General features: G+C 33.4%; 1 protein-coding gene across 6 annotated transcripts in view; it reads right to left on the minus strand.

The window, feature by feature from the left end:
• ELP4 (elongator acetyltransferase complex subunit 4) overlaps window positions 1–21,363 on the minus strand; it is a 241,832-nt gene that overhangs the window by 182,151 nt on the left and 38,318 nt on the right. For all 6 annotated transcript variants that reach the window (XR_008421172.1, XR_008421171.1, XM_019456605.2 and 3 more), the window contains exon 4: window positions 2,898–3,029. Coding sequence is in view for 4 of the 6 variants with exons in the window: in XM_019456605.2 (XP_019312150.2) it covers window positions 2,898–3,029 (132 nt within the window). In the remaining 2 variants the exon portion in view is untranslated. The remainder of the gene's footprint in view (window positions 1–2,897; window positions 3,030–21,363) is intronic.

The raw sequence follows: 21,363 nt of genomic DNA on the forward strand, positions 1-21,363 counted from the left end.
TGATGCTTAATCAACTGAGCCACCCAGGCACCCCTTGACAAAACAGATTTTGTAACAAGCAGTAAAAAAATAAAGCTTTAAGTTTCAGATATTTGCATCTTTACTTATAATTTCAAGTGAAGAATGTTAGTGACCAATGAAAAAACCAAAATATAATGGAGATAAGAGTAAAATAAAGTAAGTAAATGCGAGAGACAAGTGATTTATATAACCTAAAACTGGACTGTCTTTACAAGAAAGCTGATTTTAACTTAGAGCTTTTGTTCATTACAGGTTCTTTCAGAATCCCACTAGAAAAATTAGAATACAGTCATTCTTCACCAAAGAGTCACCATTAAGCCCAGTAACTTAAGTGAAACTATCGGCTGAAAGACATGAATGAAGTTCTTTGCCATTAGGCTTCTCAAGTGCTAGTCCTACACTCCTTGTCTATTTTAATCTCTATCACTCTACTCACATTTTCCTAAGCAGAATAACTACATTTATTTTGGCCTCTTCTACCCAGTTCTCAATCACATCCAAGCGAGGCTATGTCTGTAACAACTGACTACGCAGAGCTTCTTCCCTTTATTTTTTAATACAAATATATGGTGTTATACTGTACACATATACCATGCACATAATACACATATTATGGTATATGTTCATTTATATGGTATATAGTTTATTTAACTAGGTGCTTACTGGTGGACATTTAGGTTCTTTCCAATCTTTTGCTATTAAAAATATACTGCAAAAATAGCTCATATATATTTCATTTTACATGTAAGTAAATATATTCATAATGTAAATGCCCCAAAGGATCAAAGGGTATATGTTTTCTATAATTCTAAAGGCTACTACCAGATTACCCTCCACAGAAATTGTACTTATTTACATTTCCACCAGCAAAGTCTAAAAGTACTAATTTACCCACACCTCTGTTAATTTAGTGTCTTACCAAACATTTTAGGTTATTGACAATCTGTTAAGAGAAAAACAGCAGGTCAGTGCAGTTTTAATTTGCATTTTTCTTATTGTAAGTGAAACTGGGCATCTGCTTCTGTATGTTTAAGAGCCACTAAATTTCCTTTGTATATTTCCACCCATTTTAAAAAAATTAGGTTGGTAGACTATTCCTTATTCATTTTAGAAGTTCTTTGTATATAAGGAAAATTTATTCCTTATTCTATCAGTTGCAAATACCCTCGCTTCGGTTTGTAGTTTGTTCACAGTCATGCAAATCATGCTTAAAAATGTATTCAAATAGCTTTTCCAGCTAAATTAGAACAACTTATCATTGCTTAATATGTACCTATGTACCATATTTTATACTTAGTACACAGTTGATACTTAATATTTGCTGAATGACTGAATACATTTATCAAACACAAATGCTTATAATCTGGGCATTAATACAGATGCTGGAGATACAAGAGAAAATAAAACAGGCTTTCTGCCCTCATAGAGAATTCTGTCTGGTGGAGAAGACAGTTATACCAACAATTACTTATAACATTATATTAGAAGTACTTTAGTATATGTGCTGCCGAAGTGAGCACTATTAGAAGTACTTTAAAATACATGAAGGGCTGGGGCACCTGGGTGGCTCAGTCAGTTGAGCATCCGACTTTGGCTCAGGTCATGATCTCACGGTCCATTAGTTCGAGCCCTGTGTCGGGCTCTGTGCTGACAGCTCAGAGCCTGGAGCCTGCTTTGGATTCTGTGTCTCCCTCTCTCTCTGCCCCTTCCCTGCTCATGCTCTGTCTCTCTCTGTCTCAAAAATAAATAAAACATTAAAAAAATTTTTTTGAAAAATAAAAAATAAAATAAAAATAAAAAAAATAAAATACATGAAGGGCTGTGAACACAAAAAATAAGAAATTAGATAATTATGTATGGAAAACTGTCAGAGTAGTAACATTCGCACTTGGAGAAGGCTGAGTTGGTGAATAAGAAAGGGAAGATCATTACCAGCATAAATATAAGCTATTTATAAGGAGCAACTCTCATAGGACAGGTGAATATAGTGTTTTATAATCACACAGGAGGAGTTAAAAGGTAGGTTTGGATAAGGTTCTACAGATCTTATACATAATCTTGAGAAGTGTGTATTTTATATTTCAGGCTTTTAATGGCAAACAGGTTTCATCTTACATATTCACTGGTAGTGACCACCCAGAATATTGCAGAGAATACTAAGGCTTTGTCTAAGCTTGGTTAGAAGGGTGCTATGATATACAGTCTACCATGCATTTAGAAGGAGGCAGTGGAAACAGTATACCAAATTATGCATTTGCAATTAAGGAGTGTTATAAACATATTTCTGTCCTTGGGGAAGGAACAGTCAATGTGGAAGACTAAGGAAGGGTGGACTATGGGTGCCATGTCTCATATTAAAATTTCTTTCTTTTCTACCAATATGATAATGTCTGGTAGACATTAAAGTGTTCTGAAGACTGAAGTAAACAATCAAAAAAGGAGCTAAGTGAATAGAGCCTTCCCTAGGAGCAGAGTTCATAAGCTTCAGTGGGCAGATTCACTGAAATCTGTTTTCTCAGAAAATTTCCCTTCACTTCCTATCTCTTAGTCTATCCACACCGAATATTTATAGGTATTCAAGCTGGATAGAAATAGCCTTAATGTGTTTGCTTCCTCTGGCTTGCAACCGTATAATAAAAGATTCTACATGGAGGGTATAGAAGAAATGAAATCTATTTTGGTAAAAAAAAAAAAAATGCCATAATTTTATTTGTAAGAAATATCATCTTGATAAAATACAAATAAAATATTAGTTATTTAAGTGAGCAAATAGACATCGTAGTGCATTTAAAGAATAACAGGTATACCACAAAAGAATCTATAAGATGAAAACAAGTACATTTACAAATTTTAGAAAAGTTTCTATGTTGACTTGCCTCCATCTTGGGTAATAACTGGTAACGCCAAGCTATTTTCATTTTAATGTTAGATTCTGCTGTTTTATGATTACATGCATCTTCATCAAAATCTTTTTTAACATTATCATCAAGTAATGGTGCAGGAAGTTCCTAAGAAAACAAAATGACACATTATTCAGCATCTGTGATTTAAAAATGTGACAATTTTCTTAAATGATAATATTAGCAATACTAGAACTTTCCAACGTCTTGATGCCTTAAAAATGATTCAAACATAAAGTCATGACAATATAGCTATTTCTAAAACAGAGGAAATATTATATATATAATATTGTGAAGTTTAATTTTTTAGGAATGAACTAGAAATTAAAGAAAATATTCAAACTTGTATACCATGAGAAGCCAAATGCTTTTGCAACAAGAGGTATGCTCTTTTCATATATATATACTATATATTTAAAGCAAAGTCTGGAATTAGCATTTATGTATTGCATTTAAAGCAAAGTCTGAAAATAGCATTTATGTATTGCATTTAATTACTGTTATGTTTCCCACAAGGTAAAAATACAGCATGTGTGCAATCTGTTTACTGGTTTGTAATACTACAATGCAAAAAACTCATTCATGAAAATAACAGGTGAAGTAACAACTAAGAATACAGGCATTTATTTTGCCCTTATCAAACGTTACTTTTGTAAATGCAAACCTTTGTCTCTTCTCTTAACAATGAAAATAGATTTAACTCTCATTAAGTGAAGAGGTATTGAAGTCCAATTTTATCTTTTCTTTTTTGGAAGCTGACCTAGGGAGGAACAGCTATAAAAAACATTGAAAACATATGTGTGTGTGTGTGTGTGTGTGTGTGTGTGTGTGTGTGTGTGTGTGTAAAGAGGCACTACAGTAACAACGCAAAGAAAAAAGTACATAAGTTTCTTGGAGAAGGAAAGCACATGAAATTGTTGCCTTTTTTATTAGTCAAAATCATAAAGATAATGTGGGGTGCTGGATTAGTAAACACAATCTTGTGTTATGTCATAAATTAGTCTAAACTGCAACTTTTACTTTGCAAGATCAAATGTATTTATTCTTATAATAATGTCAACTAATCAGCTGGAAAACACATTAACCATTATATATTTTAGTTATCTACTAAAAGACCTCCAAATAGATCTACACTTTAATTTATGCTAGTATTAGATGAGTTATATCATTTAACTCTGAATCCACCATTCCTAGCAAAGCATTAGCATCTTACAAAATATAAAGTAACTTCTAATGGAAATAAATATTTGTGAGGCATATGGTATAATACAGTATAGTGGCTATGAGTTTGAATTTTACAACTAAATTGTTTAGGTCCAAGTCTTGACTTTACACACTAGTAGCTATGTCTGTGGTTACCTTGACCACCTATTGGACCTCTCTATATCTCTATTCATCATCTGAAATATAGAAATAACAGTATTCATTTTATTGGATTTTTGTAATGAATAAATGAGTAAAGAATGTGAAATGTAAGAAATGGTGCCTGCTGCATGTTAAGCACTTAATAAAATATCTGATTATGAGAATTCAGTCAAATAATTGCTTTAACCACTACTCAGAGCCACATATTTTGTGTTGGCAATAGTAGGCAATGTATTGATGGTTGAATCATTATATTGTACACCCAAAACTAATATAACACTGTATGTTAATTATCCTTGAATTAAAAAAAAAGAAAAAAGGAAATATCTAGTGCAGAATGCAGAAAGGAGGAACCTAATAGTGTTCCTGAGTTGAAGTGACTATGCTAGGAGTTCAAGGAGGCCGTGTGGCAAGCTACAGGGGAAGAGTGGAGCACAGAGAGAGAGCTCCAGTGATCTGTGGAGGCAACTCTTGAGTACTGATCAGTACATAGACATAAGGAAACTACCCAAATCTGGTGAAAGAACCACTCAAAAGGAGCAAGCTGAACGATTTCTGCAGCTTACATAGAACCAGAAAAAGTCCATAGTCTCACCGACCAGAGCAGAGAAACGTTGTAATTCATAAGGCTTTAAGTAGAGAAGCAAAATTAGCTTTAGAACAAAAGCTGCTCTGATCCCACCTGACAAAGCTCAAAAGCAAGCCTCAAAGTGATCAAAGTGTTTCCAAGTAACTTGATTGAATCCCAGAAATTAACTCAAGAATGTCAGCAGGAATGTAAAATATCCAGCACTGCACATGTTAAAATTCATACTATCTGGAGCCAATAAAAAAAATGAATGAAAAGAACAGGAAAATAGGACCCATAATAAGGAGATGCAGCAGTGATACAAATACAATTAGACTAAGACAAAAAACAATTATGGTTATAGTCCATGTGTTCAATAAAGATTGAGCATATAGAGATATGAAAGACATATTATTAAAAGACCCAAATGAACCTCTAGAAATGAAAACTTCAAGATCTGAGATTTTTAAAACCCACTGGATGGCAGGAGCAGATTAGACATTTCAGGAAAAAAGATTAATGAACTTCAAGACATATCAAGAGAAATTATAAAAGAAAAATAGCTATGACAAAGGTATCAAACTAAAAAATTAAAAAGCCAACCTCCCTCACAATAATCATTAAGTAAACCACATTCCTAGCATAAACTTATATACATACATGGATATATTAGACAAAATACTTCCAAAAAAATAGCATGTAATAAAATACTATTAATAGTGGAAAATGAACATTTTACTTTAATTTATACAATAACACAAAAACAAAGCAAAATTGAAAGAATGATTCTCATCAATGATTCTTTACTTTGAGTGAGATTATTTCCTGACACATTCTCTTCTAGGATTAGAAGTGTGATACAAAGCACATTAAGATGTTGGAGTCTCTATGCTCCTTTCTATGTGTTTCAGTTTTCAATGAAATCAGTTCCTCTTTTCTTCTTTCCTATAAAGAATGAGGAAATTAGCGTGTAGCACTTTTTCCCTATTATTTTTATAATGTCAAGGTTTATAGATTTATATTCTTGTCTGCAACCAGATACACAGTTGTTTAGTTTAGGTTTTTGTTGAAATGGATTCACCATGGTTCCTTTTACCACAGTTCTGTCATTCTTGGGTTTTTAAAAATGATACCTGTGTTCATTTAGCAGTTCCAGGAAGATACAAGGGATGAAGCAGTGAGAAAAATAAACAAAGGAAGGATAGTGATATGGATTTTAAGACAAAAGAGGGAAGGAATACAGAGTAATGGGAGGAGATGCCACTTTACATAGAGTAGTCAATGAAGTTCTCAGTGATGAAGTAAATACATGGATTATATTTTCAAATTTTTTTTTATCCAACCAACGCTTTGGGTGTGTGTGTGTGTGTGTGTGTGTGTGTAAATAACTATATATATCTGTATCTATATGTGTATTTAGATATATGTATATATATATAGATATAGATATATAGTATTATATAGTATATATAGTATATATCTATATGTACATATAGATATATATAGTTATAAGCTTAGTTATTAGCTAATAACTAAGTTGATTTATTATTAGCTTAGCTTAACACTAGGTAGGTGTTGCTATTGCCACTGTATTATCTTCGGACAAGGAATGATGCTGTGATATTGAAGGCTTCCACTCTTGTAGGTGATTTGCTTCTTTCTGACTGAAAGCCTGAATAATTCCTCCTTTATCCTTGCAGTTTAATAACTTAAATGGGCTATATCTATGTCTATTGCTTTGTGTTATTTCTCCTCTGTAATATTGGAGGCCCCTTTAAGCTGAAGATTGTAATTTCAGGTAAAATTTTTTGTGTCTCACATTTAACATTATTTTTCTCTTCTACACGGAACTAGAATATATTCTTATTGATATAAATATTAGGTATATCATTGACAGTTGTAAAATGTCACACAGTAAACAATTTAAATGTTAGATAATTAAATTTTCCCATTTTCTAGACCAGCTGTGACTTATAGAAATTTCTGTGATGTTGGAAATGTTCTATATCAGCACTATGCAATATGGTAGCTACAAGCTACTTCAATTTAATTTTATTAGATAACATATATTCTCACTGTTTTAATCTCATTTCTCTAACTGTGTCATGACTATTGCAAGCCTGTTCCTTACTGCTACTAATATTGGGTAATAATATTATTTAAGTCAAATTGTATTTTTAATTCTGCCATTATCCTTTTTATCCACTTCTCATGTTTTTTTCCCCCACTTCATTTCTGTGATATTTTATTGAACTCATGTTCTTTTTGTTGTTGTTTTGAACTCATGTTCTTATTAAGCTCTTATATAAATCTTTTATGGAAGAATTTCCTTCTCTTCTTGGATTATGTTTCTTTCAGACTTTTTTTCCTCTAGCTAAAGTTTGAAGGCTGAGTATTGTGCTACGCACCTCATTTTTCTCTATCTTTATGTGATGAGAGCTTAGACAAAATTAAACATCATCTTCTTTGGAAGACCTAGGCTCTTCATTTTCTTATGAGATTTCATAAAATGGCAACTTCCTGTGTTCACATTAGTTGGTTCAGTGAGTATTTTATTCTCATTTAGGGGATGATATACTATTAAGGTTTGGATTATATACTGAATTCAGTGTTGCTTTCTGGAAAAATTACTTTAGTTTAAGACCATCAGCCCAAATTACCTTTTTAAGGTAATATTTCTTTGGTTTCCGGGTGTGAGGGTGAAGTTAGGAAGAGCACTGAATGGTGACTTTTGTTTGGCAATGGACTTTATAAATTTATGGCATTGGGTTGGACTGTGACTCTTGTTATGTTCAGTATAACTGATTTTTTGGAGTATTTTAAATTACTTTTTGTTTGGTAATATAGGAGAATCTATGATATAAATTTAGTATCCTGACATCTTAACCATAAAACCCATATTCAATAATTCTAAAGTAACCTTTGGGAAAACTTCAAACAGAGATAAAGTAGGGATATAAATATCCATAACCTTGCTTTAAGAGAACTAATTGAAAATTCTGTTTAGAACATTTCAAACATATAAAAACTGTCTTCTTACCATATGGGTTGATGGGCATCCTTTTACACCTAGATTAAGTTTATAAATTATAAATTATTTTAAAGTAAATTATTTTAAATGATTGGTTCTCAATTATTTTCCTGGCTTTATCCATTCTCAAAGATAATTTAATTCCATCTACATTTTTTATTGTCTTGTGGGGAAAAGATAAAATCTGTAATGTTAAAAAAAAAGTTTGGGGGCACCAGGATAGCTCAATTGATTAAGTGTCGAATTTTTTTTTTTTTTTTTTTTTAATGTTTATTTAGTTTTGAGAGAGACAGAGTGTGAGCAGGGAAGGGGCAGAGAGAAAGGGAGACAGAATCCGGAGCAGGCTCTAGGCTCCGAGCTGTCAGCACAGAGCCGGACGCAGGGCTCGAACGCACAAACTGTGAGATCATGACCTGAGCTGAAGTCAGACCCCCAACCAACTGAGCCACCCAGGTGCCCCAAGCATCCAATTCTTGATTTCAGCTCAGGTCATGTTCTCAAGGTTTGTGAGATCCAGCCCCACTCTGGGCTCCCTGCTGACAGCACAGAGCCTGCTAAGGATTCTCCCTCTCCTTTCCTTCTGCCCCTCCATGAGCCATGTGTATGTGCACTGTTTTCTTTCTCAAAATAAATAAACATTAAAAAACAAAGTTTGAAGATTCTGATATTCTTAACCCTTACTCCTGCTCCACAATCCTATCCTCAGGGTAAAGAACCACTATTTTTATTACTGAAATGAGGAATAAAGCAAAATTTAAATAAGATATTATAAAAATTTAAATTTAATGAATTTATGTCTACCTTATAAAATCTATTTATTTTAGACATGTATAATTATCTAAAATTTGTTTTTCCTCAATTGTCTTTTTATGTGTTAAAAAAATACTAGATATCAGTCCAAACATCTAAATTAGTTTTGTTAATCAGATACTAAGACATAGAATTATTTACAAAACCACTGGTCTACAATTATGTTATTAAATATACTTGCCCCTATCCACATGTGGCTAATTTTTTACTAATTAAAGTTAAACAAAATGATAAATTCAGTGCCTCAACTGCCATATTTCAAATGCTTAATAGACACATACGTCTAATAGCTACTCTATTGGGTGGTGCAGGTAGAGAACATTTCTGACATCACAGAAAATTTTATTGGCTAGTGCAGGTCTAGAAAGTGGAAAAAATTATTTATTTATTCATCTAACAATTCAAATTATTTACTGTGAGGTTTTGTAACTGTCAGTTGCACACTTCACACTTATATCAACTAGGATTTTAAAGAACCATCATAACTTAATTTTTTGAAATTAAAACCAGGTGGGAGCCTGGGTGGCTCAGTTGGTTGAGTGTCTGACTTTGGCTCAGGTCATGATTTCACAGTTTGTGAGTTCGAGCCCCACGTTGGGATCTGTGCTGACAGTTCAGAGCCTGGAGTCTGCTTCAGATTCTGTGTCTCTGGCTTTCTCTACCCCTCTCCTGCTCACACTGTCTCTCACTGTCTCTCGAAAATGAATAAATGTTAAACAAAATTTTTTTTTAATTAAAACCAGGAGATTGTTTTATTTTCCAGTAATAGGCCTCCTTGTCCTTCCTGCACTCTCCCTTATCTTATGTCACTTACAAAAAATTTTAACAGTATTTTTTCACTATATTTTTACCACAGGGGATAGGTTAAATAGGTGATGGGGTTTAAGGAGTGCACTTGTGATGAGCACTGGGTGATGTATGGAATTGTTGAATCGCTCTATCATACAACTGAAACTAATATAACACTATATGTTTACTAACTGGAATTAAAATAAAATCTTTAAAAAAAGAAATATCTCTTCACCATGAAAAAAAAAAAGTACCCAATTATCCTTCTAAAAATCAGTATTTATTGGACAGCAATTGATTTTAAAAGTGGTAAATGTTCAACAAAGAAAATTATAAAATACTGAAACATATTAAAAAAGTGAACAATCACCTACTAACCTACCATCCAGGAATAATAACTCTGAACATATTTGAGTATTTCCCTCCAATCTTTTTTTTACATATATATATATGTATATATATAACAAAATGTATATTGCCTGTTATACATATGATAATGTATATTATTTGGATTCTACATTTTAATATGGTATTGTGACCATTCCCACATTTCAAAAATAAGATTTTCGATGACTATATATTATATGGCTTCATTAAAATTCTGTTTATCATTTCCCCACTGTTGGATCTTTAGGTTGTTTGCAGTCTGAGAATGCTACGATAAACGTTGTTTGTAACTTTAACTTTAGGGTCTCAAATTATTATTTTTTCTATGGGATATATAAAACACATAGAAAATAATAAAGAATAATATAATAAACATAAACACCACAGTTTCTACTACTTGCCCTTAACAAATCTTAACAACTGTCATACTTGTAGAAGAGACAAGTAATTTCAGGAAGTAAGGAGAAATACTTTTGTGTCAAAGCAGAAGCACTGCTTGAAAATCTTTAAAAGAAAAAGTAAGACCCCTCAGATCCCCTATTTTCTACTAAAAGCCAGGATACTACTCCTCCCCCCACTGTGTAAGAGAAATGGAGAGGTCAAATCAGACAAACTTTGGCAGTAGGAACACAATAGAGGGCACAGGTGAGACATCATTTTGAAGACAGGGTAACTTATTGAAAGTCTTCATACAGAAGGGTGAGATAACCCCCATCCCCAATACATGTACACAGTTGGCTCCCACTGCTAGGCTCTTACAAGGCCAGAAGTCATCCTTAAGCAGAATAGGTAAGAGATCAGGAGATTAGAGGAATCCTCCCTGGAGAAACTGACAAAATTAAGGGAAAAGGTCTTTAGAGAGATACCACTAGCTAAATTTACAGTAAACCTATCACACCACAAGTTATGTGCCCAAATAAACAGTACTTCCAACTAGCCTTCCAGTCCCTCACTCTTTAATATTAAAAGACAACCAAGAATTACCAGATATTTGAATAAAGCATCTAATATGGAATTGAAACACTAAGCCAAATAGAAACAATGGCAGAAACAGAAAAAAACTTCAAAAGGAACGAAAAGTAATATCTATTATATGAGATGGTATGTAAAAAATAAAACACTTCAGTAAAAGGAAACAGTCAGAAAAACCTGAGCTTCTAGAAATTAAAAGTATAATAGGAGATTTAAAAAAAAAAAAAGGACAAGAAGTTCAAGAATATCAAGTTGATCAAATCTTTAAGAATAAAGGAACAATGATGATAATTATGACAGTAATGATAATTTTAAAAAACCACAACAAAACATAGCAGCTAACATGTGTTAAAGTGCTTTCCAACTGCCAGGTACTATTCTAAGCACTTTATACAATTAACATATTTAATCCCTAAACAATCTTAAGAAGTATGCACTATTATTAAGACCATTTTATAGATGAAGACATTGGAGCATAAAATTTAAATAACTTGTTGAAGGTCGCAAAGACAGTAAATGGCAGAGCAAGGATTCGTAATGGACAGTCTTATTCTGTCACTCAGTCTCTTAATAATTATGCAATACTACCTCTTAAAAAGATAAAAAATAAGAGATAAAAGAAAATATTTAGAGAATTAGTCCAGGAGGTTGACACCATAAAAGGATATTTCAGAGAAACAGAGACAACAGAGGAAAATATCCAAGAAATAATCTAAGAGAAATTTCCAGAAATGAAAAGTGGGAGATTACAGATTTAAAATCCTGAGTACTAAAACTATGAATGAAAATAGACATACACCAAAGCATATAATTCTGATATTTCAGAACAAGAGGGAAAAAAAGAAAGTATCTGAAAAAGCTTCTAGGCTTTGGACTTTTCAGAGGGAAAGTTATTTTCAGCCTACTATCCTATATTTAACCAAAGTAATGTTAAATTTAAGGGTGAAATTAAGACAAGTTCAGACATTCAAAGTTTAAAAATCTCTACCACCTCACACACCTCTATCTCCATTCACTTTCAACTTATTAGAGGACCTACTCTACCAGCAACAAAGTCAGAGCAACTCTTAGGATGATGAAGGAAAGTGCCAGAAAACACCTGTGTAGGACTGCCTAGAGAGCAAGCAGTCCATCTGGAGTACAAGGACAGAGGACTCTTGGGAGATGACGCTTGAACACATTAAGAGTCACCTATAAGCTGGGAAGAGTCCTCCCCAGGAACTAAATTGGCCCAGCCTACAGAGCTGTAAGAAAACAAATTTCCACAGTTTAAACAATCTTAGTCTATGGTGTTCTGTTATGGTAGCCCAAACTCTACTAAGATAGATTTTGGTACCAAAATAAAGGAGGTACTATAGTAACAAATACCTAAAAATGTTGAAGTGGCTTTGAAATTGGGTATTGGGTAAAGGCTGAAAGAATTTTGAGATGCATGTTAAGGGAGATTCCAGTAAGTCTCTGATGGAACTAAGGAACATATTACTGCAAACTGCAAAACAGGCACTTCTTGTTATATAGCAGCAAAAAATTTGGCTGAGCTGTGTTCTAGTTTTCTGTCAAGGCAGGACTTTGAGCAATAAAATTGAGTATTTAGCAGATAAGGTTTCTAAACAAAGTTTTGAAAGCATCATTTGGTTCCTTCTGACTGCTTCTAGTAAAATGCAAAATGAGAGAAATGAATTAAGCAAGGAATTGTTAAGCCAAAAGAACCAGGACTCGAAGATTTGGAAAATTCTTCACCTAGTCACATTGCAAAGAAATGAAAAAGCTTGTTCTAAAGAGAACACTAAATGTATGGCTGATAAAGAGATCGTGGGTGTGACTCATGGACTTAACCAGTCATCTCAGCAGAAGCCAGGAATACAGATATTATACCAGCATAGACACTGCCAGTTTGAACTAGAGACAAAGAAGAATGGAATTAAGGAAGGCAGTTGGACTTGGATTTTACAGTCTTGACCATGGTGCAATTTGGTTTCAAACACGAGCTATCCTTGGCGGGGGGGGAGAATAAAAAGTAGAAAGAACCCAAAGGTGATTCAGAGATGATCAAGGCTGCCACTTCTACCACAGGCCCAGAGACACAAGCCTGGGAGACATGGCTGCCTCCAGCTGGGTTTCAAAAGGCAAGACTGGAGCCCAGCAGAGCCATGGGGGTGGTGTTTCGCCCAGCTGAAGGGGTGTGATGCTGCCACTCCAGTGGGCCTACGAGGCAGAGAATGGAACCAAAGACGTTTATTCACAGGCCTTAAGATCTAATGGAATTTGCCTTGCTAAATTTTGGACTTGCTTAGAATCCATCACTCCTTCCTCCCTTCTGATTTCTCTCTTTTGGAGTGAGAATGTCTATCCTATGCCTGTTCTATATTGTATTTAGAAGCCCATAATTTGTCTGGTTTAACAGATTCACAGGTTCATAGCCAGAGGAGAATTTTGCCTCAGAATGGACCACACCTCAAATCACATCCATACCTGATTTAGATGACAAATGAGATTTTAAACTTATAGTTGATGATGGGATAACTTTTGAGGTTATTAGGCTAGAAGGACATAAATTTGAGGGGTAGGACATAAACATTCAGTCCATAACATAGTTTCTGGCACAGAGTAAGCATTCAACAAACGTCTGACGGAGAAAGAAATGATGGCTAGCAAATCTCTATTTTCAATTATTCCCCAGTTTCTGCGTCTAAAGTTTTAACTGCATCTGGATATTCTATCTGAATTTCAACTGCATGTCAAGCTCAAAGTATACTCAATCAGGCTATCTTCTTTCATTCTTTTCTCCTTTTCTCTTAGGTCCTCCCGCTCCGTGCTTTCTCTACAATTATTTTTTCATTCATTCAAGACTAGTTAATTTCTCTTTGATCCTAACAGAATGTATTCATAGAACTCACAGTTAACTCTTCAAATTGCTCACAAAGAAGATATGACTACCCTTTGAACTTTTTTCAAATTATTTACAAAATGGGCATTGTGTGCTGACTTGGAAGTCCTGAGATTTCTACCTCCAAGCTTTAGTACTGCTGTATCCTTTGCTTAAAAAGTAGTAACTTGTACATTTGGATATCCAATAAAATTTACTTGATAGAAACGAAAGTATAATTTATCTTACCAGTGGTTACAAACTGTTTAAAAACAAAAACTTCATTAAAATGACATAAAATGAACAAAAGAAATTAAGTTCATAACAATATAGAGAGATGATGTGAACAAACCATAGATTATTGAATTTGAAGATGCAACAGAAACTATCAAAAACAAAGGACTGAGGGAAAAAATAACTGGGGAAGAAAAAGAACAATTCTAGTCAACTTTTTCAGGTAAAATAACAAGTTTAATTTAGAATTAATATGGAAGCGCAAAAGCTGTAAAATAGACAAAACAATTTTGCAAAAGAAGAAAGTTGGAGGACTTAAACATGCCTGATTTGAAGACATTATAAAAACAGAATGATGAAGTCCATATAAGACATACACATGGGTCAATGGAACAGAAAATAACGTTGAGAGGGAGACACACATATTTATTTAATTGATTTTCTACGTAAGCGCCAAGGTAATTCAACAGAGAAAGGATGACAACAAATTCTTAGGAAACAAGAAAGGAGAAAACCTTAGTGACTCGAGAGTATACTAGGAATCAACAAACTATGGCCTGTGGGCCAAATACAATCAGCTACCTGTTTTTGTAAATAAATTTCAATGGAATTTGCTAAAGAATTATCTACAGCTGCTTTATTGCTACAATAGCAGAATCAAGTAGTTACAATACAGATAATTTGGCCTGCAAAGCCAAAAATATTTACTATATTTACTAGCCCTTTAAAAAAAAGTTTGCAAATATTTCTTAAATAGGACAAAAATATAGCATGAAATATAAAATAAAAAACTGAGGCATCAGACTTGATAAAAGTAATAAATAACGCTTTTCAAAAGACACTGCTAAGAAAACAAAGAGTCAAGCCACAGATTGGGAAAAAATATTTGCCACACACATATCTGATAAAGGACTTATATCCAGAAGAAATATTTGCCACACACATAACTGATAAAGGACTCGTATCCAGAATATAAATCAATGATGAAATATAATTAAATAGGACAAGAACCGAACAGACACTTCATTAAAAGATACATGGATGGCAAACAAACACATGAAAAGATGCTCAACACCATTAGTGATCAGCAAAAAGCAAATTAAAAGCACAATGAAATATCACTATGTGCAGACTAGAATTGTTCAAATAAAATTTAAAAAGTGATAACACCAAATGTTAAAAAGGAAAGAGGCAATTAGAAATCTTATACATTTCTGGTAGGAATGCAAAATTGCACAGCTGTTTTAGAAAAGAGTTTGGAAATTTCTTTAAGAATTGAACATTCACTTTCAATATGACCCAGCAATTCATCTCCTGGGTATTTACCCAAGAGAAATAACAACATATGTCCATATAGAGATGTATACGTGGATATTCATAGCAACCTCATTTAATAGTCAAAAAGTGAAAACCACTCAAATGTCCATCGTGATACTAGTGAATGGCTAATAAAAGCAGTGAAAGGAATCAACTCTATTGATAGACATAGAAACATGGTTAATCTGAAAAACATTATGTTAAGTGAAAGAAGCCAGATACAAAATATTATATACCACATGATTCCATACATATGAAATTCTAGAAAAGGCAAACCATAGAGATGGTAAACAGATTAGAGGCTACCAGGGGCCAAATGGTAGGAAGAGGAGAGTGGTACGAATAGGCACATTTCTGAGGGAATGGAATGTTCTGTGTATGACTGTGGTGGTTACGCCATGTATACATTTATCCTATTTACTCACATTGTACATAAAACTGGTATATTTTATTACATATGTAGTAGTTTTTGTTTGGAAGAATTCACACCAATCCCCTAACAGTAGTTAACTGCTTTGAGAGAGAGAGAAGGGGTTTAAATGAAATTGGGGGCATATGAGTTGAGCTTTATTTGTGATGTAACTTGTAGAAAAGAGAATATATACTAGTTGTGAATTACTTACATAATCAAAATTTAATTGAAAAATATCAAAGTTTTTAAACAGTTATGGAGATGACATAGTTTTACAAATTGGAAAAATGTATGAAGAATTAAACTAGTTGAATGGAAAAAAGACCCATTAAAAATATTGTTATGCCCTTTCACAACTTGGGGGTTAAAAGTAAAAGCCTGCAAGCTTTAAAATGGGGGAAAACATATTACTTATAAATGAAAAAGAAATAGATGGGGGGCTGCCTAGGTGGCTTAGTTGGTTAAGTGTCCGACTTCAGCTCAGGTCATGATCTCACAGTTCATGGGTTCGAGCCCTGCATCGGGCTCTGTGCTGACAGCTCAGAGCCTGGAACCTTTTTCAGATTCTGTGTCTCCCTCTCTCTGTCCCTCCCATGCTCACGCTCTGTCTCTCTCTGTCTCAAAAATAAATAAACATTAAAAAAAAGAATAAGGAAAAGAAAAAGAAATAGATGGGTAGCAGATACCTCAACAACCCTGGATTTCAGAAGACAACGGGAACAAGGTCTTCAAAGTATGAGGAAAACTGATGTTGAACCTATAATTCTTCATGAGGAAAATCGTCTATTAAGTGTAAGTACAAACTATACTCATTTTTTAAAAAGCATATAATATTCAAAGCTTACCTACCACAAACCTTTTCTAAAAAAAGTATTTGAAGATATAACTTAGCCATTAAAAAAAGAATCCAATAAAGAGGTAGAAATTATAAAAATAAAAAAATTAGTAATATGTTAATAATAAAATGAAGACATATATATCTTCTATCAACCGGAAAATAAAAGGTTTATTTTATTTTACACATCTGTGAGAATGACTGTCATCAAAAACACAAGAGATAAAAGTTGGTAAGGATGTAGAGAAAAAGGAACCACTGTGCATTGCTGGTGGAAATGTAAATTGGTACAGTCACTATGGAAAACAGAGATTCTTCAAAATGTTAAAAAGGAACTACTTGGGTGCCTGGGTGACTCTGCTGGCTAAGCATCTGGCTCTTGATTTAGGCTCAGACCATGATCTCACAGTTGTGAGATCAAGGCCTACGTCGGGCTCCACACTGAGCATGGAGCAATTTCCCCCCAGTTTTATTGCAATAGAACCGACATATAATATTGAATTAGTTTCATGTGTACAAAATAATGATTTCATGTATGTATATAATATAAAATGATGACTATAAGTTTAGTTAACATCCATCACCTCACTTACTATGTTTTCTTTTTTCCTTGTGATGAGAATTTTAAAATCTCTCTTGGCAACTTTCCAATATACATTACAGTATTGTTAACTCTAGTCACCACGCTATACATTACATCCCCATGATTTACTTATCGTATAATTGAAAATTTGTACCTTTTGTCCACAGTCACCCATTTCCCCCACCCTCACCTCTTGCAACCACCAATCTGTTCTCTATTTTTAGGAGTTTGGTTTCTTAGATTCCACATATAGCTAAGATCATGCATGATTTGTCTCTCTGACTTATTTCACTTAGCATAATGCTCACAAGATTTATCTATATTGTCACAAATGGCAGAATTTCCTTCTTTTTTAAATTGCCAAATAGTATTCTATTATTGTTTAAATTTTTGGCTACCATCTGTGTTATTTTTTTGTAATAAAGTATATCTCTCAAAATTTTAAATTCAAATGTGTATATATATGTATCCAATCCCAGATGCAGTGGAAGAGTTCTTGAGGAAAAAAATGTATTTTATAAATAAAGGCAAATTTCCTTAATTTTCTTGCAGTATAATAAGGTATACTTTTTAAAGGATAAAAGCACTTCCTTAGAAGAACTTGATTACTGGATTATTTCCCCTTATTTTATTGTTAGTATTTCACAAAAATTAGAAAAAAATTCAAACTCCATAAAAACATCTACCAAAGGTCCAGTTCCTGATTTATCAGATTTAGTGTCTTTTAACCACATAGAGAGAATGTTCTTTTTTTCCTTAACATTATTTCTCCTCCTGGTAGAATATTTCCCAAATGAGCAAGGTAACACTTGTGAATGCATGATACTTCTGAGTGAAATACATGGTAAGAAATACATTTTAAGAAGCATAGGTTAAGTTCCAACTTCATAGGGACACAGAAGTATTCCCAAGAAAACATCAACACATTGAAAATGGAGATTGGGGCACCTGAGTGGCTCAGTGGATTAAGTATCCAACTTCCTCTCAGGTCATGATCTTGTAGTTCATGGGTTTGGGCCTGGCATCGGGCTCTGTGCTGACAGTGAGGAACCTGAAGCCTGCTTCAGATTCTGTGTCTCTCTCCCTCTCTCTCTCTCTCAAAAATAAATAAACATTATTTTTTTTTTAAAAGTGGGGATTATTTTTAAATTGGTGGCACTAGGCTAAACAAGGACAATTAAGATTTGTGACAGTTCTGAGAAGTGGGTAATTCCAATACATCAAAGCTCAGGTTTAAAATTGAAGCATACATTTACTGCATTTCATTGATTCTGGGTTTTTTTCATATGTCATTATTTATGAAATTGGGGTACATTTTACAATTGATATTATATCAAACAGAAAGTCATCATTGTCTGTGTATGTATGAACTTGGTTGTTATTCTTAGTGTGTAAGTGGACAAATGTAATTTTTTGATGTTTCAGCCAAGAATCCATATATAACTCAATTAAAAAAGAATATGAATCCTGGTTTTCCAGAAAACCTCCTTTGATACTTTTTGGGAAAGTCATCTGATGGATGGCATTGTTTTAGAATAAAATGTGGGAAAAAAAGAGGAGCATTTAATAAGAAATGCTGTATCACCAGTGTTCTTGATGACACAGAAAACAGTATCATGTGAAAAACTGGTAATGGCCAATGACTATAAAGAAGAAAGTAATTCATTATAGTAATATGAATGTGAAGTTTTATGAGTAAGTTACATTTTGCTTATCTTTTTTAGGTACAAGTGTGATATGATTTTTAAAAAAGTCTAAGAAAACTTGAAAATAATTAAATAGAAACCCTAAGTTAAAAGAACACATTCTGTTTTAGTTTATTTGGCAGTGTTTTTGTCTCAGTGGTACATAAAAGTGATGCATCTTGTGGTCAGTGGCATCTCAGATTTGATAAAATATGGTTATTTCTTTAGTAAGTGGGCCAAAATTCCTTTAGCATCTCCATTTTTTTGAAAAAAAAAATTTAATGTTTATTTTTGAGAGAGAGAGATTGAGAGAGAGAGAGACAGAGAGAGCATGCAAGTGGGGGAGGGGCAGAGAGAGAGGAGACACAGAATCTGAAGCAGACTGCAGGCTGTCAGCATAGAGCCCCATGCAGGGCTCGAACTCACGACTGTGAGATCATGACCTGAGCTGAAGTCAGACACTTAACTGACTGAGCCACCCAGGTGCTAGCATCTCCATTTTTAAGCCTTCCAACAATACATAAAAAACTTTTAACACAACATGGTGTGAAAAAGTCATGCTAGTAATTTACCTAGCTAGACCTATGTGAACACTTGGTAACTCTTCAGTATTTGCATCATTCTTTTAGCCAGAAATCTGAACAAAAATAGCAGAAAATAAAAAAACTGGTCAACGCAAATTAAGAGTTGTGCGGTTTTTACGTGTGGTGAACTCAAGAACTCAAGTCTAAGGTAATAGTGTTAGATCATCCTATATAACCCTCTGACAAAAAAATCCATTATATAAAAATTTGGTCTTACTGGTTTCAATACTGATATTCAGAATTCAAATGAAAACTGAATTATTTAAACGTATACCAAAACCGATATTTGGGGGAAAAAAAGGATTTCTTTTAAGTAAGCTCTACACCCAATGTGGGGCTTGAACACATGACCCTAAGATTAAGAGTCATATGCTCCACAGACTGAGCCAGCCAGGTGCCCCGATTACTCAGATGTTTTTTAATCTTCCAATATTCTGAAATTTGTTCTGTAAGAGTTTGTATTTAGTATGTTGTTACATTTGTAAGCCCTAAATTTTTTTTTTGAAGTATGCCATCACCTAACCTGCTCATGGTGATTCCTTGACCCTATCAGAGATGATGACTGCTATAATCTACACTATTTGTTGCAGTGTCTATATCTAATCAAACAAAAAGTTTATTTAATGTTTTGATAAAATCTGTCTTACAAGAGAATGCTAAGAATAAGCTCTTAAATATTCAATGATTACAGCTGTAATCAAAGATCAAGGTTCTCCCCTATGCTTTTGAATCACCAGTCTTTGATTTCTCACTCAGAGCACCAACAGAACACGTTTCATGATTGTTATACTCTTGTTTCTTAAAAGAAAGAATATCAGATTTTTGGTTCTTTTATAGAGTACGGTGCTTACAGTGACCATACATTTGGTAGCAAGGAGCAGGAATAAGTAAAAATGAAAAGCAAGCTTCGTATGGTCTACACAGAAGATAGGAATGAAAAGTATAAAATTTCTCTCTCTTAATCAGATGAATCATGTTGGAAAATTAACATGAATAAAGAAATTGGCACTACCTTTGGACAAAAACAACTCTTATTCTACTTTAACAAAAACTTATATGAAACCAAATTATTATAAACTTCCAATACCAAAATATACTCCAGTAATTAGGGGTATTTATTTTTTTTTCAGCAGAAACATTTATCCTTAGCCATAAGATGCTGTAAATATATTTCTTCCCTTTTCAATTCATGCCATTCTGTGCTTACTGGTATATTATTTTGTGGTCTTTGTTTTGGCAGATGCACAAGCAAAATCTGATTCCAACAGTTTGACCCTTCTCACTTTTTATGTTCTCTAGGGCATAATAAAACCCAAGATACAATCCCTCAGCAGTTAATGAAGCTTAACCTCCCACCCTCTTAATTACCAATGCATTACACCAACTATGGGCATCATACTCCTCTCTAAGCTATTTTACAATTCAGCAGAAGTACTACTGAGCTATTATGTAGCAACATAATCCATGCAGCATGAGAAATCCTTCTTAAAAATAAAATCTTTTGATCCTTGCAGGTTTTGGTAACTGTATAATTAATACTACTTAAGCATTATCCATGTATCAGTAAGTATATTATATTGTATCAGTAAGTATATTACTTTGTTGATTTCGGGGGAGTTGGGGAACATTTATTTTCTGAAAGTTAGAAAGAGAAACAAATTCAAAGATATTATTGACTGATTATCATCATCTGAATACAAGAGTACTCTAAATATCCAGGCTGAGTATCCATCTAGTAAAGATGAGTTCTCCACATTATCTCCGTTTCAATATTTAAAAATATGGGAGAGGTTACTTTAATTGTTAAAAGCATTCAGAAATGTAGATTGCATGGAGTAAGTCAAAGGCCTGTAGGTATATAGCTGATGTTATATGAAAAATGTTTTTAAACTCATGCATTTTAAGATTAGTATTTAGTGAATTATTTCCATCCATATTTCAAATCAAATTCAGTACAGGGAACATCTTGGTGCAATTTATATATATATATTTTTCCTGTTGTAT

This window comes from Panthera pardus, unplaced genomic scaffold (assembly GCF_024362965.1).
Source record: "Panthera pardus isolate Hobbes unplaced genomic scaffold, ASM2436296v1 HiC_scaffold_12, whole genome shotgun sequence".
Classification (NCBI taxonomy): Eukaryota; Metazoa; Chordata; class Mammalia; order Carnivora; family Felidae; genus Panthera; species Panthera pardus.